Source organism: Squalius cephalus (genome assembly GCF_949319135.1).
Source record: "Squalius cephalus genome assembly, chromosome: 7".
Lineage (NCBI taxonomy): Eukaryota > Metazoa > Chordata > Actinopteri > Cypriniformes > Leuciscidae > Squalius > Squalius cephalus.
The window spans coordinates 20,028,795-20,054,117 of NC_137128.1; the positions used below are offsets into that span (position 1 = coordinate 20,028,795).

General features: G+C 41.7%; 2 protein-coding genes across 3 annotated transcripts in view; one reads left to right on the forward strand and one right to left on the reverse strand.

The window, feature by feature from the left end:
- The first annotated feature begins 563 nt into the window (after positions 1-563).
- Positions 564-2,983, forward strand: LOC307160867 (uncharacterized protein). Its single transcript, XM_079875169.1, has 4 exons — positions 564-787; positions 1,864-1,960; positions 2,571-2,647; positions 2,731-2,983. Exons 1-4 carry the CDS (start codon positions 742-744, stop codon positions 2,856-2,858), a joined length of 348 nt encoding a protein of 115 aa, XP_079731295.1. The 5' UTR covers positions 564-741; the 3' UTR covers positions 2,859-2,983.
- LOC307160858 (tyrosine-protein kinase JAK1-like) overlaps positions 2,973-25,323 on the reverse strand; it is a 29,105-nt gene continuing 6,754 nt past the window's right edge. For both annotated transcript variants that reach the window (XM_079875148.1, XM_079875149.1), the window contains exons 11-24: positions 21,251-21,348; positions 20,037-20,180; positions 19,868-19,955; positions 19,619-19,746; positions 14,204-14,339; positions 12,738-12,889; positions 12,443-12,602; positions 7,932-8,026; positions 6,860-7,043; positions 6,590-6,714; positions 5,574-5,746; positions 4,802-4,919; positions 3,732-3,842; positions 2,973-3,610 (exon numbers count right to left, since the gene is read on the reverse strand). In XM_079875148.1, coding sequence (XP_079731274.1) covers positions 3,503-3,610; positions 3,732-3,842; positions 4,802-4,919; positions 5,574-5,746; positions 6,590-6,714; positions 6,860-7,043; positions 7,932-8,026; positions 12,443-12,602; positions 12,738-12,889; positions 14,204-14,339; positions 19,619-19,746; positions 19,868-19,955; positions 20,037-20,180; positions 21,251-21,348 — 1,820 coding nt within the window. In that variant the 3' untranslated portion in view covers positions 2,973-3,502. The remainder of the gene's footprint in view (positions 3,611-3,731; positions 3,843-4,801; positions 4,920-5,573; positions 5,747-6,589; positions 6,715-6,859; positions 7,044-7,931; positions 8,027-12,442; positions 12,603-12,737; positions 12,890-14,203; positions 14,340-19,618; positions 19,747-19,867; positions 19,956-20,036; positions 20,181-21,250; positions 21,349-25,323) is intronic.

Consider the following 25,323-nt stretch of genomic DNA (forward strand, 5'->3'; position numbering starts at 1 on the left):
GTTATATTTATATATTTCTGATACAGGCATTAGGCATAACTTATATATATTTTAGGTTCAAGGTTAAACAACCTGATATGTACTTAAAAGATTTACATTTTAGGCTACATAAGGTCCCATTAGTCAACTAACAATAAGCAATAATACATTTGTCACAGTAATTATTAATCTTTGTTGATGTTAACTAATGTATTACTGAATTACAGGTTAAAAAAAGAAAAGAAAGATAGAAATAATTTAATCAGACGAGCCTATTCCATGATTAGCCAAACTTTCCCTCACATTCCAACAGGTTACAGGCCTCATGCACATACAGAGCTTTTGATGAGTCAGCATAATCCACACTCATTTGATATTGTTCTCTTACATAATGCTAAAGAAATAAGTAGCCATGGAAGCATATGATATGCTGTCCTGCTCTCCATCAACACAGATCATTATGAACAGCCAGGAGCTGGAGGGTAAGAATAACCCACAAGTTCACAAACTCTTCCTTGCACATCATAAATCACATTTACCAAAATCATATTAAAATGATAATATTTTTTCACCATTTAAATCAGACGGTGTGGCAGGTATGGGGCTGAATTCAAGCGAAAGGCAAGACCACAAATCTTTTGACTCTTACTTTAAAGTTTTGTAATACATCATAAAAAAATATATATAGGATTTGTGAACTACCTCCTCTTCTTTACCAGACCAGTATGTAGAATTGCCTTTGAGGAGTATCTCGTCATATGGATGAAAATCGCCACCACTAACTCTGAACTTCTGCCAGGAACCGAATGTAAGTGATTTAATATAAGACTTTATATTAACAATGCTGAACAATGCTGTATAGTGATGGTGTGGAATACATCAGAGAATGTAACGTAGTGCTTCATTTGCTATCATCGTTTTCCTTAAAAAAAATATGTATATGATCTCAATAAGATGTTTTCAAATATTGGGCCCTATTTTAACGATCTGAAACGCAATTGTCAAGCGCAAAGCGCAAGTAACTTTGTGGGCGGGTCTTGGGCGCTGTTGCTATTATACCGGCGGGATAAATGACTCTTGCGCCCGGCGCAAATCTAAAAGGGGTTGGTCTGAAGTAGCTTCATTATTCATAGTTGTGGTTTGGCTGTAACGTGAAATAAAGAGCAGACGCCCCTTTAAGAGCAGACGCGCTTGTTCCATGGCGGATTGCTATTATAACGGCGGATTTGCCAGACGCACGCCAGGAGCGGTTCACAGCCGAGGAGACCGACGTTCTCGTCAGGGCCGTAAAACACAGAGAAGTGACATTGGGGATGGAGAAACACACCCAAATTAACTTCGGTTAAACAGGCGTATGATAATTTGGGTTAATGTGTAAGCTATGCTTTTATAATAAACTATCTATCTATCTATCTATCTATCTATCTATCTATCTATCGTAATAATGTATGATTTGCAAAAATGAAAACTGCTGCTTCTGTGTAGATGAGAGAATCAGTATGCGTGTTGTGAACACGCTACATTGATTATGGCCAAGCATGCGCCCTTAAAATAGCATAATGAACAACGCGCAACGCCACTGACTTTAGACTAGGTTTTTTCTGGTCAGTGGCGCAATTGTTTTATGGAACAGTAAAACAGCACCAGGGATTGTTTGCGCCGGAACACGCCTCCTTTTTTGCGCTGAACCGCCCAGGGAGCGCAAGTTCATTCCCTAGTTTAGCGACGTGCTTCTGTGGAGGGAAAAGCACGCTTTGCGCGGGTGCAAAATAGGAATGATACATGCGTCGGTGTACAAAGTCAATTGCGCTGGGTGCAAGATAGGGCCCATAGAGTCTTGTGTGGAGATGGACTGCCAAAATTCGTTGATATTTTTTATTACAGCTTTGGATGAATTCATCAAATATACAGAGAGATGTGCAGTCAATTATGGGTCAGCAAGCGGTGATAAAGATTGTCTTGTTCAAATGCAGCGCAACATGTGAGTTTATGTAATACACATCCCACTCATTACATACAAGCTTAGATATTAGGCTATTACAATTTAGTTGCAATGAAATATAGTTTACTTTTCTGAGATGAAGGAACGCTTGTAATGTCCTGTATCCCTCTTTTCCTATAAGGCTCTCTGTGTGGTGCCACAAAACAATTTTTAGATAAAAAGTAAAATGTAAGGTAATTATGACATTTTATCTTATCATTTTGACTGATATAGAAAGTCTAAATTGACAAAAAGTCTAAATTACTAGATAAAAAGCCATAATTATGTCATATTGTCTTTTTATGTCAAAATTACAATGTAGTATCTCATAATTTCGATTTTTTTTTAGCTAATAATTGTGACTTTTTATGTCATAATTATGATTTACCAAAGCATGATTCTTATGTGGAGGAAATGAGCTTCCGTACACATCATGATATCATCCGAAGGACTGTTTTTGCTAATTTTGTAGAATAGAGAGAAAGAACTGCACTCCATTCAAACATACTAGCTCATTATCAATGCTTGATTTTAATAAGTGGATATAATGGGCTTTACTTTTTAATACTGGAACACCAGAACAGTATTTGAAGTTTTTGGTTATGTGCAGCCCTGTTCAGAAACTTCCAAAGAAGCGCAGCCGTGTGGAACGCATGAGAAGACTCTACATGCAGTGCAGAGCTCCAGGTGATTGGTCCTGTAGATCTGACTGTGTGTGTCCTTTCGGAGATCCCACCTCACCTCAGTTTCTGCTATGTGTACCCCATTAGAAGTGCTGATCCCCCAGATTCCTGGTCCTGCTCAGGGTTCAGATGGGCGGGAACACTGGGAGCAAGAAATGGACGAACTGGTGGAATGGACTCATTCTCTCTCTTTGAAAGAATTGGATAACCTATGACTTCCAGCACACATTTAGATAATATAACGTGATCCTATAAACACAAATCAGAACTTTTTTTTCAAACAAGAACTGGATTTACAGTACAATAAACAATGTCTTTAGGACACATTTAAAACCAAGGAACATTTTATTTAAAAAATTTTTTTTTTTACAATTATGACAATATTCATCCACTCCTCTATCCCTATCCATCTATCCATCCATCCATCCATCCATCCATCCATCCATCCATCCATCGTCATAGACATTACAGTAAAATAAAACAAATATGTCTCCTGTGATAATAAGGCACTTCTGCATTTTACCTTTAATAAAATAACTCATCCATTTTCTATACATTATATTTGATGTGGTTTAGTTTTTATAAATGAATCTTTTCAGCACTTGATTCTTAAATGCTAAGTGTTGGCTGTTTCGTTAGTACCTGGAAGAATACACTGTATAAACAGAGAGTGTTTTGGAGGTAGGTTATTAACTGACAATGATTCAAAGAGAAAGTAACGTGCAAAATAGTTTTTAGTATAATGAGGAAGGTATATAAAAATCTAAGAAAATGAAATCTAATACAGAGAAATAGGTATAGAAAAATATGACCAAATGAATCTGAATTCTGTAGGTGAACCTGATGAGATGAAAGGAAGTTAGATGTGATCTCTAGAGAGGAGAAACTTAAACTCTTTAATCAGGCTCTCGAAGTCCACTCTGTCTTCTGGGGCTTGACACCAGCACCTGCGCATCTGAGTGTACACCTGCAGCCACAGAGACACATATATTGAAGAATCTGGCCACAATACAGTGTAATATAATGTCGGTTCATTTTGTGTGCAAATGCACCAAATAACAATGTTTCTCAGAGGTCAAGTATCTTACCATATCAGGGCATGAATCTGGGCATGGCATCCTCCAGCCTTTCTCAAGAGCTTCTACCAGTCTGACCATAGTCATCTGCCCATTAGACCGACCAATCGTGTTGAGGAAAACCTACCAGAGACACATTTTCAGCAACAAAGAATTTAAATAAACAAAGACGGTGCACACATGGGAGAAAGCGCAACATGGCGGAATAATAAGTCCAGCCTTCTAAATAAAAAAGCCAATCAAGTCATTGCAGCAGCTTTTAGAAGCTCTGGTTGCTATTGAAACAGTTAAGTGGGTCGCACACCGGACGCGCAGCTCAGCGTCGCGCCGCGCCACGTCTAGGACAACTCTCACCTGAAAATCCGTTAGCATCAGCAATTTTCTGATTTCTGTAAATAAATATAAAACTAAATGTATATTGCAGCTCGTAGCTCAAATCGTAGTTAATGTATATATTAAGTCCGTATATACATTAACTACGATTTGAGACACATAAATGTAAATTTAATAGAAAACTATGTAAATGGCACTCTGTGGCGCGGCAGGATTTTGAACACGGTCCTGAGCCGTTGCTGGGCGCCGCGGACAGACGCCGAAAGGCGCCGCCGGTGTGTGTACTCTCATAGAGAATAATGTGTTCAAATTTAAAAGACGTGGCGCTGCGCGGCGCGGCGCTGAGCTGCGCGTCCGGTGTGCGACCCCCTTCAGTGTTCTGAGAGAGGTGCATTTTAGGGCTGCAAATGCGCATTGGCCGGTCTAGCATGAAAAATATGTTTTTTAACATAACATTTATGGGATAGTTCATGTTCATTTTGTTGCTGATTTGAAACATGTGATTCAAATGTGAGTTTGGCAAGCAGTATTTGAGATTTCAGGATTTCCCCCATTCAAGTAGATAGGATTTGGTCTTGGATGCTCGAAATAGCTGCCCGGAGGGGTTGCAAATATGGCCGCCGAGTGAACAGACTTTCCTTGAAAGGGACTTTGGCAACATTTAACAGGAATCAGCGAATGGGTCACTGGGTTACCTGAAGTATTCAATGAAGTCAATGTCAGGTTTGTAATGGCCAGGGGTGGCTCACCTTTGGAGGGCTGCTGTCATGGTGACAGTAGGTCATAATTTCATAGAGGGTGACCCCAAATGACCAAACATCAGATGCCTTATAGAACTTCCGACTAATCAGACACTCTGGAGCATACCTGCACACACAGCACAATCAGTGTAAGGTAGCGGCTGTAGAATTAAACAATATCTAGATCAGCAAATCAGCATCCTAAAATGATTTCTGAAGGATCACGTGACACTGAAGACTGGAGTAATGATCAAAGGAACAAATTACTTTTAAAAATATATTAAAATAGTAAACATTATTTTACTATTAAATTATTTCCCAATATTGCTGTTTTTAATGTATTTTTGATCAAATAAATGCAGCCTTGGTGAGCATAAGCATAATAATACTAAACATCTTACTGATACTAAACATTTGAATGGTAGAGTATAAATCATTGGCTAATCCAGTGGTTCCCAATCCTGGTCCTGGGGACCCACAGCTCTGCACAGTTTGTATGTCTCCCTCATTTAACACACCTGATTCAGATCATCATCTCGTTAGGAAAGAGCTCTATGAACTGAACTGGGTGTGTCAGATAAAGGAGACATATAAAATGTGCAGAGCTGTGGGTCCCCAGGACCAGGATTGGGAACCACTGGGCTAATCTGAGAACTCTTCAGAAAACATTTATCTATTCCTCCTTTAATTTAAAAACAAGTTGATACAGTGATTTACATGATGATTAAAATATTTAAAGTTAAAGAACGTCCAATCTAAGCAGAAATGGGTGCTGCTTTACCAGTACACAGGACTGTCCTGTTCTTCTGTCACTTTGTAATAATCCTTATCATCTTTGATGCTCTTAGTCAGGCCAAAATCCCCGATCTTCACAAGTGATTCATTCTCCACTAAGATGTTCCTCGCTGCTAGATCCCTGTGGATGTAGTTCTGAGATCCCAGGTACTCCATTCCCTGATGAACACACAGGAAACAGTCAAACCCACAATATACTGTATACCTGTAAACTAAAATTAAATTGGAAACTGAAAATATTCAAAATATTAATAAATATTATAATTATATAAATACTAAAAACACTGGCTGGGAACTAAAATGTGTTCTATGAATTAAATCAAATTCTGTGAATTCTATAAAAAAATGAATTGTTCTATTAATTCTATAAAAACATTTCCAAATATTTATAGAAATTCCAGTAAGAATCCTGTATACGTTGCTTTATTTGACTAGGGAAGTGTAACAGCTTTTTTGATGTATTGAGTAAAGTAACATTACTTTATAAATTTACACAAATATTTGAGTCACTTTTATAAAAAGTAACGGACATTAAATTAATTTGCTTAAACACTTGACAACTGAATTCTCTCTCTTCTCCATAACATAGTCACTTAGAAAGGCACACTCATGTGTGCACGGGAACAGACAAAAAGTACAAATGTAACAAAGCACATTAATTTCAACATTCAATAAAAAGAGCTGTACAGTAGGTAATATAACCTGTTATGTTAAGAGATATTTTCTATGGCATTCCTAGCTATAGGGGTCAGGAAATATTCTAAGTGGTCAGACTATAGTAATATGATATGTTTTTAAAAGAAAATGAAGGTGGGTTATTTAGGCTATGTTGTTAAATAAATGACTGTGTTAAACACTTGCAAAAAAGAGATAGTCACAGCCAGGTGAGAAAAAGTTACTTTCCATAAAAAGTAACCAAGTAGCGTAATTAGTTACTTTTTTAGGGAGTAACACAATATTGTATCACATTACTTTTAAAAGTAACCGTGTTGGCTATATTACCTGACATATCTGAAGAGCATAAAGCAGCAGTCTCTTCTGTGTGATGTCGGATTTGTTACGAGGCAGGTAGTCTTTCAGACTGCCAGCGGGCAAATACTCCATAATGAGCATGACGTTCGTTTCCCCTGAGTGACACACATTAACCGCAAGCGATAAGTAATACAGCGAGTTTATATATAAGTGGGCTATATTATCTTTTGTAACTGAGGTATATAATCTTTTCAATAAAGGTGTAAGCCATCAAGATTAGACACAGATGTGAACACTTGCCTTCTTCATTGCAGATGCCTTTGTATTTGACGATGTTTTCATGGTAAAGGTTTCTGATGGTGTTGATTTCTTTTCTCAGGTTGCTGCTCTCATTCTCTGTTTTCAGAGATTTGACGGCCACCAGCTCACCTGTCTGATCTCCATTAGGATCATACAGACACAGTTCCACCATCCCAAAGTTACCCTGGACAAGATTTATAAAGAACGATATAAACAGATAATGATTCAAGGACACATTATTCCACGGGGATTATGAGATTTAGGAGGGATGAGTGTGAAATTGGTTTAACTTGGTCCAGATTTCCAATTAGAATCCCTAGTTCACAATTCTAAAGAATTTATACAGTATTCCTATAAAACAGTTCTATAAATTCTATACTATACTAATAAAAAATAAAAATAAAAATTTACAGTGTCATTGTTACATGTTACATAGAGTTACTAAAGTAATAACTATAAATTATGCATAATTACATGCAACTAACCCTAAAACAAACCTAATCCTAACCATAACCCTATAGTAAGTACGCATAGTTAATAATGAATATTACTCAGTACCTAAATGTATAATTACACTGTAACAAGGACACCTTAAAATAAGATGTAACCGAAATTTCGTTAAATTCGTTTTGTTCTACTAGGGTCATTGGTAATCATAATAGTCCTGTTAGGAGCAACAGTGTTAACTAAAACTACTTAAAATAATTTCTGTTAATTGAAATAAAGCTGAAATCAAATCAAATATAAATATTAGTTAAAGAGAATTAATAAAAAAATACTGTATTAGCATTTACCTGAAATAAAATAAGTTGAAGTACTAAAATGACTAAAACTAAAATAAATATAAATTAAAGCTAAACACAAATGTTAAAAAAAAACACCACCACATGACTAAAGCATATAACAAAATTACAAAAACTCAAAATAAAATAAAAACAAAATATAGAAATGAAAGCAAAATTCAAATGAATAAATACTATAATATTATATAAATAATACTAAAATTACACAGAATTAAAATGTGTTCTAAAAATTCCATGTTAAAGACTTTTTTTGACTAAAAGTCCAGTACCTCTCCAAGTTTTCGGATTTTCCTGAGGAATCTCTTCTTGAAATCTGCAGGATCAGTCTCCTGTGGAGGAATTACCCCTGATATAATGGGAAGTTCTGTAGATAAAACATAAAAAGTTAATTAAATTCAGTACAGCAAATACTAACATGATGTATACTTCCAGTTGTATTTTAAAATGTAAATAATACCCTTTCCCCCCCAAATAACAGTAATGAAAATTAGATTTTTAAATATGAATCGCGTGTCTGTGTGTGAATGAATGAACGGCACAGATGTTTACTACAGCTGTAAACAACAGCGCACACTTGCACTTACATTAGTAAACATGATATTTTTACATGAACACATCTACTAGTTTAGCTTTTACCAAACTATATTGCTATACTGAGATGAGTAAAAATTGACTGAAATAGGTTGAAATAAACTGTCTTTGTATAAGCAACGTATTAAACTGCAAATTAACATTTATATGCAAATATTTCTGCTCATATGTTAAATATATAGTATGGGATGTTTTGTTAAAAATAAAGTAGGTATATTGAATTATCAACTAAGATGTTATTATAGTGTTTGTTCCAATATTCAAACTAATGAATCATTAACTTTGAAATATGTATGATAAAATCTATGTATACTTTTTAAAAAGAAAGATTACACTTGAAATATTGTTAAAACTGTAATTGTTGTTGATTTATATGTGAAAACTGTTTAATAAAATAGCAAAACATATATTTACAAGGTAGATGTAAGCAACATCTTAATAGGTCAATAGAAACCTTCTCATTAAATTATTTATTATAGTTTTTTATTAGTGTCACATTTGGGGGAGGATATATTCCAAAACATTCTAAAAATACAGTATGAGAATTAACTGTATAGTTACTAGAAATGTTTACCATGAATATTATGCAATTTGCATGCATACAAAATAAGTCCTCACATTCTTTACTTGTGGTACTCTCAGTGATACACCTGAATGAAAGGCTCATTATGCGGCTCATTATGCAGCTCATTATGTGGGTCATTGTCTTCTCAGGTGTGAATCACACCCACACACATATTGCCTTTCCAAACAAAAAGTGTCTTACAAAGTTTAAATCAATGTATTGTTTTATGTGAATGATTAGGCAGGATGGTTTTCAGATCATTTTGAAGAAAAAACTCAACACCCACTATTCAAAAGTCTTGTGGACACATATTTAGTATGTGTTTTGTGGCTCTATTTCAGAAACTTTAATTTTTAGCTTTTTTAATAACAATGCATAAACATTATTCTCTCAAAAATACAAACATGTACATACATGTTGCTCACATATTATGGTAGCCCTGTTTGTGCTAAATAGAGTGTAATTACACCTTTGCCATTAATATGTTTATAAGCAACTGAAAAAAGCACAAATGTCAGGGCATGTCAAAACATCTCAACATCTCAAGGAAAAGAGGGTTTTAACCCTCTGGGGTCGGCAAACGTGCCCGCGCGTTTTGCTGGATTTTCTTCACATTGTAGCACAATAAACTTAAATTACTCCGTCATTTATGGTCATACAGAAAAAAGAAATATAAAAAAAGAATCTGTGATATTTCTACTTTTGTATGTGTCCACTTACAATCAAATCAAAACATTGTGCTTTTGTAAAATAAAGAAAATAAACAGGGTGTGCTTTCTGCCTCCCTGTCGCGGTGAACTTTTTTTTCTTGAGCACGTCTATAAACTGAAACAAAACTCAGCGAATACTTGTCACACATTTATGAGCCATATACCTTTATAATCATTTAAGTGTGTACTTTTAAATGATCGGATTCAAACTGAAAACAAATATTCTCTGTTTAAGTAATTTGTATAAAACCAACAAGATGTCCAGTATCTCAAACGCTTGCTCATTATTTTTCATTTGACCACGCCCACGCGCGCAAAAGAGATTCACATGCAAATCACCACATGGAACGCGAACGCGCTCATTACCTCAAAAACAAAGCACGAAAAAACTTCACAAGTCTCTGCTTTTCGTCGAGTTTGAAAGACGCGCCGTGAGCTTACATCGGATTTACCTCAGAAGAAGAAGAACGGGATTTGAAGACAAGAAAGATGTAAGGTAAGAAATTCTTACTTATTAGTTTGTTATTGTTGCATAAACTTCACATTGCAGTTGTACTGTTGGTAGATATATGGTGAATATTATAATATTTAGACCCGTGTTTACTGTTACTGTGTTTGTGGATATCTGCTCAAACGGAGATATGTATATGGTAACCATAATGTTTCATATTTTGGAGCATGCTGTGCATTTGAATGTTTCATATTTTGGAGCGCGATCGCGTTTGAAAAGCAAAATGCACCAAACATTAGGTTTCATGTTTTTACTATTATCTCATTTCATATCATCATAACGAATGGAAACCTTTGAAGTAACATATGATAATCAATATATTTTTCTCTAGCGTAGTTGTTACTGAAATCTTTTGGAAGATTTATAGGCTGCAATAGGTTATTATTATTATTTTATGCAGCACTGCGCATAGCCTATGCCTACAAGGCACAACAAACCTGGTGTTCATTATATTATATATTGTTGGAAACATTTGTGTGTGTGTGTGTGTGTGTGTGTGTATTCTGTGAATTTTAAAAAGCAATTTTAACCCTCATGAGGTGTTCAGGTCATTTTTGTCCGGAGAAGATTTTCTTTTTCCTGAAAATACTAGTTAATGTTATCGCATTGAACTGAAACTTAGTGACTTTGTTCACAGTGACCATAACAACTTGTCCAAAATGTTTTTTTTATTTATTTTTTACTTTTTTGTGTTGTTTTTTTCACCTTGTTACACGTATGGTGTTCCCGGTCAAAAATGACCGGCCTACACAAAATAGCTCATAAATCCCTTGTTATGCTGTATTATCCCCAAAAATTGGATTCAATCTTTTTATCAACTTGTTTTCTTTCAATTAGGACTGGTTTTGTATTTAATTTTCAAACAGTTTAATTGTAGGAGTCATTTATCCGCGCTTATGCACCTCAGTTTTTGAGTGAAAAAAAGCATTATTTGTTAATAATTTTGGCAATATTGAGAAAAATATGAAAATAAATTGCACTGTTGATCACACTAGTCTACTTTAATGTTTCACCAGGAATTTTCTTTTGAAATGCTTTTATTTTGTACAAAATGGCACATTGTCACACTTGTGGTCTTCCCAGTCAAAAATGACCGGCCTAAAAAAATAGCTCATAAATCACTTGTTATGTTGTATTATCACCCAATATTGGATTCAATCTTTTTATCCACTTGTTCTCTTTCAATTAGGACTGGTTTTATATTTCTATTTGCATCTGATTAATCGTATGCCTTATTTATTTGAGAGTAGGCATCTCATTTTTTGAGTAAAAAAAAAAACATTATTTTTGAATAATTTTGGATATATTAAATAAAATCGAAAGAAAATTGGCACTGTTGATCACACTAGTCTACTTTAATTTTTCACCAGGAATTTTGTTTTGAAAAACTTTTATTTTGTACAAAATGGCACAGAGTTACACTTGTGGTGTTCCCGGTCAAAAATGACCGGCCTACAAAAAATAGCTTATAAATCACTTATGTTGTATTATCAACCAATATTGGATTCAATCTTTTTGTCAACTTGTTCTCTTTCAATTAGGACTGGTTTTATATTTCCATTTGCATCTGATTAATCATAGGCCTAATTTATTTGAGAGTATATGAACATGGTAAAGTGAAAATCAAACACCTTGGAAATGAAAGGTATGTACAATGTTTTTAGGAATGGCACATTTTTGTCATTTGTTGTGTATCTTTGGATTATGTTGTGTTGTAAATAAATCCAAACGATCAAAAAGCCATTCTTTTTTAAATCTCCTCATTCTTTGTGCAAGGTTGCTCAGAATGACAGGGCCTGATAGCTCCTAATAGGGCTGTTAGGGGAGGGTCTTTCTCAGGTGTGAAAGCCATGCATATTAATGATGTGATCACGCCTCCCCCGCATAAAGCTTTCTTACACAAAACACGTCTTACAAATCTAAAATCAATATATTGTCTTATCTGAATGAGCAGTCAGGGTGATTTTCACATAGTTTTGGAGCAAATATTCTAGGCTACGTGATACAATTTTCAAAAGTCTTGTGAAGAAATAATCAGTATGGGTTTCATGGCCTTATTTCAGTGACAATTTTTTTTTGTATTCTCACAAACCACGCATAAATGTCATTATCTCAAAACTACAAACTTTTACATACATGCTGCTGATATATTATTGTAGCAGAGTTTGTGCTAAATACAGTGTAATCAGACTTTAGCCATGAAAATGTCACAAGTAACAGAAATAAGCACAAATGTCAGAGCATGTCAGAACACCTCCAGGGCCAGAAAACCCCTCAGACCCCAGAGGGTTAAACTATAATGACGATGCTTTTTTCATTTAAAAAAAAAAAAACCCATTGACTAAAATAGAGTTAAAGACTAGTATCTGTGTTAGTCATTGTATGATATTATGTGACAGATACCTTGCTCTCGCTGCTCTTTGATGCGGCCCAGCTCTCTCGCTATGGCTCTGAAAAACGGTCTCTTCCGGGGGTCATAGTTCATGCACTGGGAGATCAGATCAGCCAGTTCACTGATGCTGGGAGTGACCAGAGTACCGCACACTTCATAGAATCGCTCTTTCTGTTCATGTACACAGAGGTTAGATTAAAAACAATATAGTTTAAGAAGCAAATGACAATACATGGTTTTCATTTACAATAAAACAACAGCTGCTTTATTCAAGTATAAATGTAGAAACGTATTAGAGTCAAGCACCTCTGAGAGTTTCTTATCAGACAGAGGCACCTCGCCATTGTAGCAGATCTCCCACAGTGAGGTCCCAAACCCCCATTTGTCTGCTGCAACGCTCAGTGCGTTGGGGTTGTTAACACACTCCGGGGCGATCCAGGGGATCCTTTCAACACACTCTGTCCAACAGGCACAATGAGTGTTAGTAGTGCGAAATGGGGGTTATGCTCAACAAACTTCTGTATTCTGTAAAACAGGTCGCACTGCTTCCGGTTTCGGGTCTTGTATATATGTGCTTCATTATATATAGAGCCGTTTTACTCAAGATACCTTCAGAGCAGTGAGCAAAGATGAGTGTAACCGATGTCCATCGCATATACAGGTTGATATCTAAAAGTTTTTATACTAATTATATATAGCTTCTACTTTCAGATATTTAAATAGAATAAAACGGCAACAATAAAAAGAACTAGCTAGGTTAGCATATTACCATAGGGTTAGTTTACCCCAAAATGAAAATTTTGTCATCATTTACTCAGCCTTGTGACCTTTCAAATCCATAACACTTACGTTCTTCTTCAGAACACAAATAAATATATATTTTTAATGAAACTTTTAAGTTTCAAAAAGTTTATAAATGGATCGTAAACCTAATCCATATGAATCAGCAGTTTAGTCAATTTTATGAAGAGACACAATCGCTTTATATGATGAACAGATTTACGCTTTTATTCACATAAATATTGATCAGTGAACATAAACACAAGCTCAACCGTTACTAGTTTGATGTGCAAGAACAAACCTCATTGGTTCTTGCTGAAGCTCAAACGTGCTGCGTAACATGAGAATGAACCTCTTTGGTAAATTCATATGGATTAGTTTTACGATCTCTTTATGAACTTTCTGATGCGTCAAAGTGGCAGTTGAGTAGCTGTCAATGGAGGGACAGAAAGCTCTCAGATTTCATCAAAAAGATCTTCATTTGTGTTTCGAAGATGAATGAAAGACTTACGGGTTTGGAACGACATGAGGGTGAGTAATTGATGACAATTTTTTAATTTTGTGTGAACTAACCCTTTAAAAGGCCATAGTTCAGTTCACGCTGTCAGTTCATACTGTCATTGACCTGTTTTTGTGTTTGTTCATGTGACGTTCTGCATAAAGGCTATGGGCTCTGTCAGAAACTGTCAATGGCACTTAGTCAACACCATTACACTGATTTACCTTTGCCTTGCTACAATGACATTACAAAACAGTGAAGTTGAGAAGTCAAAATGTATTCAAAAATGTAAATATTATATTGATACTATGTAAATTATTGTTCTTATTATAAGCACATTTAAAAATTACACTGTGACAATGTTGCTTGCTTGGTTTCTTTTTCTGTCAAGTGACAAATAAAGACCTTTTCTGTTATTTTTCATTTGGCACACTGCCATTAAAAAAAGTTGTAAAAAATGTATTCTGAATGAGTGTGCATGAGCGTGTGTTACCCCTTTGGCTGAGCACAGAAATGGACAGTCCAGGATCACTCAGTTTAATGAAAGGACCACTCTGTCCTTCTAGACCATCCAGCTTCAACAGGATGTTTTTAGCGCAGACATAGCCGTGGACAAGCTTCTTATCCTCCTGAAAGAGAGAAAATAAGACTGAGTCCATTTTCTGTCCCAAAGATTCCACTAGAGAGTTTTAAATTATGTATTTACAAATTATATTACTATTAAGACCTCTATGGGTAAAGCCAAAGGTGGACAAAGTACAGATACTACTGGTCAAATATTACTCTGTTACAAGTAAAAGTTTTAAAGACCGATTTTTACTTAAGTAAAAGTACAGAAGTACTTGTCTACCTACCCTCCTATCAATATCAAGTGTATTTCTAGAACACAGTTCCAGTAGTGGTATTGAATGTGAGATTGAATAAGTGCACTCAATAACGTCCACAATGGTTTCGGACACCCAAATTGCTGTTCCCTCAAATACTGCCCTATGTAAAGTTTTTTTGGCTTTTAGTATGAATATGTTAGCCTACTGTTATCTATAAGCTAGTGTGCACCAAAACAATGACAAAATTCACATTTAGAAAACCAAAGTCAATCCGACTTTCATTTCCAGCCAAAGTGCAACCCCTGCAAAAATGCAACCCCTGCGGGTCCCAGCAACCAAAATCATCCCCTGACTGACATTACTACTTTCTACTCAAGGACCTGGCAGAATTGTAGTGGAGTAAAAAGTATGATATTTGTCTTTCAAATGTAGTGAAGTTAAAGTAAAAAGTTTCCAGGAAAAAATAATACTCAAGTAAAGTACACATACTCAAAAAGTATCCTTAAGTACAGTACTCAAGTAAATGTACTTTGTTACTGTCCACCTCTGGGTAAAGCAGGACATCAAATCATCCACTGGGAAATGTAGTTTATAATTGCCACATGTTATTATTGGGATCCATTAATAATTACAGTAAATATAATTTACTGGATATATTATTTAGTTATTCAAAAATACATTAAAATGCAAGTCATTCAGACAATGACTTGAATACACATGTTTGATGAACAGGTTTTACATTTCTGAATTAAAATGAATACATTTGATATGTTTACTATCTTAAAGTAAAATGTCTAGGTGGTGTAACTGTCCAGTAATTGCAATAAAGAAAAAAGTGTCAATAAAAGGCTAAAATGTATTGTCAAACAGTGTGCTATAATCATGCATTATTGTTTCTTTGGGGAAAAAAAGTTTTTTAAAATTATTATTAACCAGGGCTGTCACTAAAACCGGTTTACCTTGAAAAATACATTTAACACTATTCAATTTTTTTTTAAAGATGTGTACACCTTAAAAACAAAGCTAAAATTACTAACACTAAAACTAACTGAAATTAAAGCTAAATATAAATATTTAAAAAACAAAAACTATTACAAATGACAAACAAAAACACATAAGAAAATGAAAAATGAAATGAAAATGAAAATGAAAACGTACTCGGTTACTAACGTAACCTCGGTTCTCTCTAGTAGAGGGAACGAGTACTGTGTAAGATATCTTACACTAGGGGAAAATCCTTTTTCCGCGAGATATTGAAGCCAAAAATTATCCTTAATTTTTCAATAATGCAAAACGTGTTGCGGCAGCATACAGATATAGGCGAGGCAGCTCGCGCGCCTATTGGCTGTTCTGCGGCAACTGCAGCAGCCTATCGAGCGAGGCCTGGCGTGACGCCAGACCCAATGAGGGTGCTTCGCGCCCGCTGCGTCACATCCCGCCGAAACGGGCGTGGTCTAGGCCTATAAATACCGCTCGCAGGCAGCTATTATCTGGTTTTTCATCACCGAAGCAACCAGAGCGTGTGCATGCACGGCAAGATACGCAGTACTCGTTCCCTCTACTAGAGAGAACCGAGGTTACATTAGTAACCGAGTACGTTCTCTTACGAGAGGTCTCTCATACTGCGTAAGATATCTTACGCTAGGGGACACAATGCAAGACGCCGTGCATGCAGGGATCTGACACCATAGACCCAAGGGCGAAAGCCCGGGGTTCATATAGTGCACAATCACCCAGGGAACTCACAGGGAGTCCGGGAAGAGGGAGGGGCGAAGCCGCACTCTTCCACATATAGCAGCGTCACTTAGACGCGAATTACATCATACAGACAGGGCGGGGTACGGCCTGAACTGATGGGGAAATGTGGGTCTTACACAGTTTGCCCAAACACATCTTTGTGCTATTATTTTATACTGTCGATCATTGAGCTGCGCTCAGCAGACACAGCATTCTGAGCTGATAGCGTCAGGACAGACAATACTGTTTAACTAGACCGACAGCAGCCTGGCCTGCAGGGCGGGAACCTCTAGGTTGTAAAACCTTATAAATGTAGACGCGGAGGCCCAGCCCGCCGCCGTACAAATATCTTGCAAGGCAATCCCACTCGACCAGGCCCACGAAGAGGCCACGCCTCTAGTGGAGTGCGCTCTGACACCCAACGGGCACTGCACTGCATGCCCTTGGAAGCGTATGCTAGCGCAATAGCATCAACTATCCATCTGGATAGGCTCTGTTTCGACGCGGCTAGTCCCTTAGAGCGCCCACTGAACAAAACAAAGAGCTGCTCTGTCTGTCTGAAAGCAGACGAGCGAGACACATAAGCTCGCAACGCCCTGACTGGGCAAAGGAGGCTCGCGTCTCTTTCCTCATCAGGGACCGGTAGGGCTGACAGGGAAATGACCTGCGCCCTAAACGGTGTGTTGAGGGATTTTGGAACATAACCGTGCTTAGGTTTGAGTATAACCCTTGAGTCATTAGGCCCAAATTCCATGCACGTCGCGCTCACTGAGAGCGCGTGTAAGTCCCCTATGCGCTTCACTGAAGCGAGAGCCAGCAGAAACACGGTCTTGAAAGACAGATGTTTCAGATCAATCGTCTGTAAAGGCTCGAATGGGCCACCTTTCATGGCTTCCAGTACCAGTACCATACGGGGACTGAGGGAGGTCTGGGAGGATTCAGTCTCTTGATGACTAAATCGTTCCTTCCTATTGACTGACCAAGCGTTGTTCTTGAGAACGCTGCTATAGCCGCCACATAAACTTTGAGCGTGGAAGGAGTCCTACCCTTATCCAACAGCTCTTGTAGGAAGGAAAGCACCTCCGTCACTCCACAGTCTGTGGGTGACACGCCACGGGATGTGCACCAGCCCGAAAACACTGACCATTTCAAGGAGTAGAGACGTCTCGTAGACGGAGCTCTAGCCTGCGTGATCGTGTTTATCACCCCCTTAGGGAGCTCAACATGTACCCGTTGATGGCCCAGACATGAAGGGACCACAATTCCGGGTGAGGATGCCAGATCGAGCCGTGAGCCTGAGAGAGGAGGTCTCTCCTCACTGGCACTGGCCACGGGGCAGTGCTCGCTAGCTGCATCACAGCTGGGAACCAAGGTTGGTTTTTCCAGAGCGCCGCTACGAGCAGTACTGAGCATCCTTCTTCCCTGATCCGCTCTATCACCTGAGGCAGGAGAGAGACGGGGGGGAAAAGCATAGAGCGGGCGGCGGGGCCATACATGAGCGTCCCTGCTCTTGCTCCGGGCAAAAAAAAACAACCCCAGTGAGGGTTTTTTTGAGACGCGAACAGGTCTACTTCCGCTCTGCCAAATTTCCTCCACAGCAGTTGGACTGTCTGTGGGTGTAGAGACCATTCGCCTGCCGGAACATTGTTCCTGGACAGTCTGTCTGGTCCTATGTTTAGGAGTCCTGGCACGCAGATCGCTTCAGGTCCCTTCTCATCCAGCTTTCGGAGGAGATCGGCCTGGAAGATCTGCAGTGTGGCCATGGTGTGCAGCGCTGACGCAGCTTGCCCGGCGGCGGAGAAAGCGCGGCGGAGCAGGCTTGACGTCGTGCGGCAAGCTTTCGAGGGTAGGGCCAGCTTAGCGCGCCGTCCAGCGGAGGGCGGGCATAAGTGGGCAGCTATCGCCTCTTCGACCGGCAGAGAATTCTGCAGAGAATGCCAAAGAAACAGATGGACGCACTCTAGCTGAATAGAGTGGGCGTTCCAGGACTTAGCGACTTCTTCATGTAGCTCAGGAAGAAAGGGCGCTGGTTTGGACGCAGGCGAAGCACGCTCCCCAGGCAGGAAAAAGCCATCCAGCCGGTTGTGAGCGGGCTGCTCGGGCGAAGACCATTCAAGGCCGAGGCTCACCGCGGCCTGTGCGAGTACTCGCATGAGCTTTGTCTCGATGGACGCTCTCTTGCCTGACGAAGTGCGGGCAGGGGGCACGAGATCCTCAGAGCTCGCCCAATCCTCACTGCCTGACGCCAGGATAGAGCAGGAATCCTCTTCTCCCAGCAGGGCTTCCTCGTCAGCGATGTCGACGGAAGCGGCGGCAGACAGCGGCCGCTGTCCGTCAGGAAGAGAGGCTGACGAAGCCGGTGAAGCAGGCGGGCGAACCGGCGAGCTTTGGCGGCTGGGGGAAGGTTCCGGGACCCGCTGGGCACGGCGCTTTTTACGGCGCGACACCGCGGCGGGCGGGGAGCAGTCTCGGCGAAAAAGGCCAGGCGAGTCCTCAGAGTCGCCATGGGCAGTAGCTCGCAGTGAGGGCAGCCGCCGTCAGCGAGCGTGAGAGCTGCATGTTCCTCACCCAGGCAGGAAACGCAGATCACATGGCGGTTCCAGTCGCTGAGTGTGGCTCTGCCGCGACACACACACACACAATACAGAGATAAAAGGATATAGGCGCCGGAAAGCGCAGCAGGAAGGCAAGGAAGGCGGCGCGGCCAGCGACTTCACTGACTCGTCCCGCTGAAGGTGCTCTCTCTCAACAGCGCGGCTTCTCTCCAGCTCCAGCGATGCGTGTGCTTCGCTTGAAGGATGAAAAATCAGATAATAGCTGCCTGCGAGCAGTATTTATAGGCCTAGACCACGCCCGTTTCGCCGGGATGTGACGCAGCGGGCGCGAAGCACCCTCATTGGGTCTGGCGTCACGCCAGGCCTCGCTCGATACGCTGCTGCAGTTGCCGCAGAACAGCCAATAGGCGCGCGAGCTGCCTCGCCTATGTCTGTATGCTGCCGCAACGCGTTTTGCATTATTGAAAAATTAAGGATAATTTTTGGCTTCAATATCTCGCGGAAAAAGGATTTTCCCCTAGCGTAAGATATCTTACGCAGTAAGAGAGACCTCTCGTAAGAGAACTAAAAATACAAAAATATACCTAATATAAAATAATAAAATAGCACTGATTGGGAACTAATCCAAACTAAATATGTTCTAAAAATCTATTTTCTATAAATATTTAAGATGTGTACACCTTAAATACATCATTTACAGTCATTAAAACATTGACCCATAACTTTGAAATATTACACAGAATGTAAACAAGGGTGAAATAAGGTCAAGTTCAAACTTAAATTTTGTACCAAATAACTGAGGACACTGGAAAGCTGCTCCGCAACTTGGAACTTCCAGGAGGGTGTGAGATCAGAGCGATGGTTTCTCATGAACAGATCCAGAGGGCCGCGCTGAACAAACTCCTCCACCATGATGACTGGAAGAACAACAGCAATGAGACGTGAGATCATCTGCAATAAAGGCTGACCTATTCCTTTAACTTTAAAAATACAAAGAAGTTTTGTTGCAGTTTTGTCCAGTGGAGCGGGAACACTTACTGTCCATGCTGTGCATGCATATGCCATACATCAGAACCATGTGTTTATGGGATATCTGTCGCATTACACTGACTGTGTCCAGGAAGGCCTAAGAGAAGTACAGAAGTATTTGTGAAAGCAATTGCCCCTTATTTACTCGTGTATCATCAAAAGATGGGTTGTCACTTACTGAAATGTAACTGTGTCCTGCTCCCAGCAACTTCAGAACCACATCCACCTCCTCATGGCCCAAAATCCCCTCATCATCCTCATTTCTCAACTTCAGCTTCCCAGCATAGATGTTTGTGCGAGTGCCTTGACCCAGGTGTTTCTCCTGTTTAACAAGCATCAGCTTCATAAGACAGACCATTTCTTTCCATTTCTACGCTCCAGATAAAAGTTGTCTAGTCGTCCCTATTGGAAAACCCAACCTAATCTGGAAAACAATAGCTGATCTGGACTGGTAGACCATTGTAAACCTGAAGATGACATCTTCAGGTGAAATCTGAATTAAACCTGAATTATTTTACAGCTTCAAGACTGCAAACTGTTCTTAATCAGTATTTTTGTCTTGTTTTCCACTAAAAAATAAACACCCTTAAAACTAGATAAATTGACTTGATATGTAAAGTAAAACTTGCTTTTAGAGAACACATTTTAAATGTATTTTTCAGGTTTTAAACATACATCACACTAACATGGCTTATATTTATGCTTAAATTAAGTCTTATTATTTTACACAAATTCGTTGTGTTTTTTTTTTTCAAGAAAATGTGTTTTAAGGGTGTTAAGATTAAGACAAAAACACATAAAGTCACCACGAAATTAAAATGGGCAAATATTACTTTTATGGAATATTGCAGTATTTATTATAAATTATTTATCCATGCACATCTTTTTTTTTTTGTGCATTCATAATATTTAATCAAAATACCTTCCCCTCCCTCTTGCATCTCTTCTCTGATGACGTGTTTACTGGAGTGAGGGCGGGACAACCTGTCATTCATATGACATCAGAGCAATATCAAATGATCCAATCAATTCCTGATGGACAAAATCAAGTCCCGCCCTACATGTTTCTCTCAGATATACATCACAATTATAGATGAAAAAAAGACTATCGCAACTTCCATTTCATGCCAACTTCAAGAAAATATATATTTAGCTGGTTAGGCCAGCTGATGGATGTTTTGTTGCGGATTTGTTTTTTTTTAGCACTGCAACATAATGGCAGTTTAAAACCAGCTACTATATTCCAAACAACAACTGCCCGCTTTGGTCAGATCTTCCAGCAGGACACACCATGAAATAACTTCTCACTATAAGAAAATGTGTTTGTTTTCTAGTAAACAGATTTAGCTTTATTCATATCGTGTACATAAACACACAGTTTTAATGTCCAACCTGGGTAATGTCCTCTTTGAAGATCCTATGGAAGACGTTTAATGAAGAGTGTTGTGACGCTGAATCTTTTCTGGTCATCATGACGAGGTTGGATTGCTCTGTGAAGTAGCGAATGGAAGATTATTCTTGTCTCTGCAATATTTTAAGTCATAAGGATGATTTTAGTCACCCTGTTATGAACAGTTACTTCATTCTCAGAGGAAAACGTCTCGGTTACTGATGTAACCCTCGTTCCCTGAAGGAGGGAACGGGAGACGTAACGTCGACGTGACGATGTAATTGGGATCACTTCAGGGAGCCCTATCAACTTCGAGTGTCTACAGAACGAGCCAATGAACGTTGGCGTCACGCGCCCCCGCCCCGCAGCGCGGGTATAAACAGGAAGCGGGCGCACGCACACATTGTTTTTCGCTGAGGAGCCGAGATTCGTGAAGGCCATGCAGCGATGGTCAGCAACGGTGGCGACGGGACGTTACGTCTCCCGTTCCCTCCTTCAGGGAACGAGGGTTACATCAGTAACCGAGACGTTTCCTTTCAGTCGCTCACGACGTAACGTCGACGTGACGACATAATTGGGATCCATGGAAAAAGCCACGGTTGCTGCCACATCCAGCGCAAGACTCTCAGACCCCCAACTGCTGGGGCGGAAGACCTGCGTAGAGGGAGTTCAACTGCTGTTCCATTATACCCCACACAGTGGAACTCTTGGATAACACTGGGAAAGGACGCTGCGGAGCCACATCCTGCCCGAAGGGAGGTAACATGTGGAGAATACACATATGGACTGACCGAAGGGGCAGTGCAACATATGGAATGTCACTGGGGTGGCTCCACCCGAAGGGGGAGACTACACCGGACAGTGACGGCAGAGCAGACTGTGCCAAGGGAAGACACGGGCTCACCGCAGGGAGCTGGTCGTGGAAGACTACACATATGGGATCGCCGCAGGGATCACACATATGGAACCCAGCCTAGTACAAGTTACACAAGCATACGAGCACTAGGCCTGGCGTCAGACGCTCCGCAACGTCTGACTGCCGAAGGGGTGCAGAGGAACTCACAGGGTTCGCCAAGTAGGGAACTCGACTGGAGCAAAAAGCGCACGTATCCATTCCTAGGAAGGGAGTGGCGCAGCAAGCCGACACTAGAGCGGGAACTTCGGTGTTACCGGCTAGTAGAAGCGAGCACACAGGAAGAAACCAGCTCAACACGTAGGCTATAAAACCTAGCGAATGTGTTAGGTGTCGCCCAGCCCGCAGCTCTACAGATGTCTGTCAGCGAGGCGCCGTGTGCCAGCGCCCAGGAAGAAGCGACACCCCTAGTGGAGTGGGCTTTCAACCCGGAAGGGCAGGGCACGCCTTGGGCTTCGTAAGCCAAGGCGATGGCATCCACTATCCAGTGGGCCATCCTGTGCTTGGAGACAGCCTTCCCCTTCTGCTGGCCTCCGTAACAGACGAAGAGCGCGAACGGGACAGAGAAAAGCCAGGGCTGGGTCTGCCTCCTCCGAAGGCAGTGCTTGCAGGTTCACTACCTGGTCCCGGAAGGGAGTGGTAGGAACCTTGGGCACGTATCCGGGCCGGGTTCTCAGGATCACGTGAGAGTTATCCGGGCCTAATTCTAGGCACCATTCGTCGACCGAAAATGCATGCAGGTCCCCTACCCTCTTGATAGAGGCCAATGCCACCAGGAGTACTGTCTTACAGGACAGGATTTTTAATTCAGCTGATTGCAGAGGCTCAAAGGGTGGTCTCTGAAGTGCTGAAAGGACCAGAGACAAATCCCAAGAGGGTATAGAGGGTAGGCGAGGAGGATTCAGTCTCCTCGCTCCCCTCAGGAACCTGACGATCAGGTCGTGCTTTCCCAAAGACTTACCATCAACAGCATTGTGATGCGCGGCAATAGCGGCAACACACACTTTAAGGGTGGAGGGAGACAGCCTTCGCTCCAGCCCTTCTTGCAGGAAGGAAAGCATGGCTCTGATCGAGCAAGATCGGGGGTTCTCCTCGTGAGAGGAGCACCAGTCAACGAACAGGTTCCACTTCAACGCATAAAGGCGCCTCGTAGAGGGGGCTCTAGCGGAAGTGATGGTGTCAACTACCGCAGGGGGTAGGTCACCTAGAACCTCCGCGTCCCGTCCAGGGACCAGACATGGAGTTTCCAGAGGTCTGGACGCGGGTGCCATAGGGTGCCCCGTCTCTGAGAGAGCAGGTACTCTCTCAGAGGGATGGGCCAGGGAGGGGCTGTCGCGACCTGCTCCTCGTCCTCCCTGACTTTGCACAAGGTCTGTGCAAGAAGGCTCACTGGGGGGAACGCATACTTGAGTAGGCCCCGGGGCCAGCTGTGTGCCAGAGCATCCGTGCCGAGGGTCCCCTCGGTCAGGGAATAGAACAACTGGCAGTGAGACGTGTCCGGGGCGGCAAACAGATCTACCTGTGTGGTCCCGAAGCACCTGAAAATCAGCTGGACCACTTGGGGATGGAGTCGCCATTCTCCCGGTAGCACCTGCTGCCGTGAGAGCTCGTCGGCTGCACGGTTGAGCAGGCCCGGAATGTAAACGGCACGAAGCGACCTCAGATGCTTCTGACTCCAGAGGAGATGGCGGGCGAGTTGTGACATGCGGCGGGAGCGTAGACCACCTTGGCGGTTGATGTACGCAATGGTCGCAGTGCTGTCCGTACGGACCAGTACGTGCTTGCCTAGTAGCAGCGTTTTGAAGCGGCTCAGCGCAAGACGTACTGCTAACAACTCGAGGCAGTTGATGTGCCAATGCAGTTGAGGCCCCGTCCACAGACCTGAAGCTGCATGCCTGTTGTACGTGGCCCCCCAGCCGGTGGCAGAGGCATTCGTGGAGACCACAGAGTGCCTGGACACTTGTTCCAGGGGAACACCTGCCCGCAGGAACAAAGGGTCCGACCACAAGCTGAGAGTTTGGCGACAGTGCGGAGTCACTTGGACCCGGCGTGAGCCGCTCTTCCACGCCCATCTCAGGCCTCTGTGAGGCGCGCTGTCATGTTGATCGAGTCCAACTCTATATCGAGAAAAGAGATCCTCTGCCCGGGGGTGAGTTTGCTCTTTTCCCAGTTGACCCGAAGCCCTAGGTGGCTGAGGTGATTGAGCACCATGTCCCTGTGTTCGCACAACTGCTCTCTCGACTGGGCCAGAATAAGCCAGTCGTCGAGGTAGTTGAGGATGCGAACACCACGCTCACACATGGGAGACTTTCGTGAAGACGCGGGGCGACAGGGCCAGCCCAAAGGGTAAGACCTTGTACTGATATGCCCGTCCCTCGAGCGTGAAGCGAACAAACGGTCTGTGTCGAGGGAGAATCGAGACATGAAAGTATGCGTCCTTCAGGTCGATCGCTGCAAACCAATCTTGGGGACGGATGCATTTGAAAATGCGTTTCTGCGTATGCATCTTGAACGGTAGCCTGTGAAGGGACCGGTTCAGGACGTGCAGGTCCAAGATTGGTCGTAACCCACCACCTTTCTTGGGTACAATGAAGTACGGGCTGTAGAAGCCGGTCTTCATATCGGCTGGAGGGACCGGCTCGATCGCGTCCTTCGCCAGTAGGACTGCGATCTCTGCCCTGAGCACAGGGGCATTGTCCGCCAGAACACGGGTGAACAGAATGCTCTTGAAAGCAGGGGGGCACCGGCGAACTGAATCGCATAGCCGAGTCTGATGGTACGGATGAGCCAGCGAGACGGGCTAGGAAGCGTTAACCAGGCTCCCAGAGACCGAGCAAGCGGGACCAACGGCACCACTGACGTACCCAGGGTGGGGCAGCGCGGCGGAATGCAGGGACCCGACTCGGACTGCACAGCGGCCCAAAGTGAGGTCTGAGTGTGTGGTGCAGCACGTACCTGCTTCCGTCGAAGGGCAGAGTGAGTGTGCGGAGGCGTCAGTGCGTCCAGGACACAGACACTGCTGCCCGCTGGCGATGAAAGAGGGGCTCGGGAGTGACAAGGCATGGCGTCGTCGACTGCCAAGCACGCCCTCTTGGGGTCCAGAGGTTTCAGAAATTGCTCTTTTTTTGAAAAGGTGGGTACCACCTGACCTGTGGGTCAGTG

Bases quoted from the DNA above. Each gene is read 5' to 3' on its own strand.
- LOC307160867 (XM_079875169.1), top strand. From the start codon at position 742: ATGAAAATCGCCACCACTAACTCTGAACTTCTGCCAGGAACCGAAT. The intron at 1,961-2,570 runs GTGAGTTTATGT...GGTTATGTGCAG, and splicing joins GTTCAAATGCAGCGCAACAT to CCCTGTTCAGAAACTTCCAA. The intron at 2,648-2,730 runs GTGATTGGTCCT...GTACCCCATTAG, and splicing joins CATGCAGTGCAGAGCTCCAG to AAGTGCTGATCCCCCAGATT.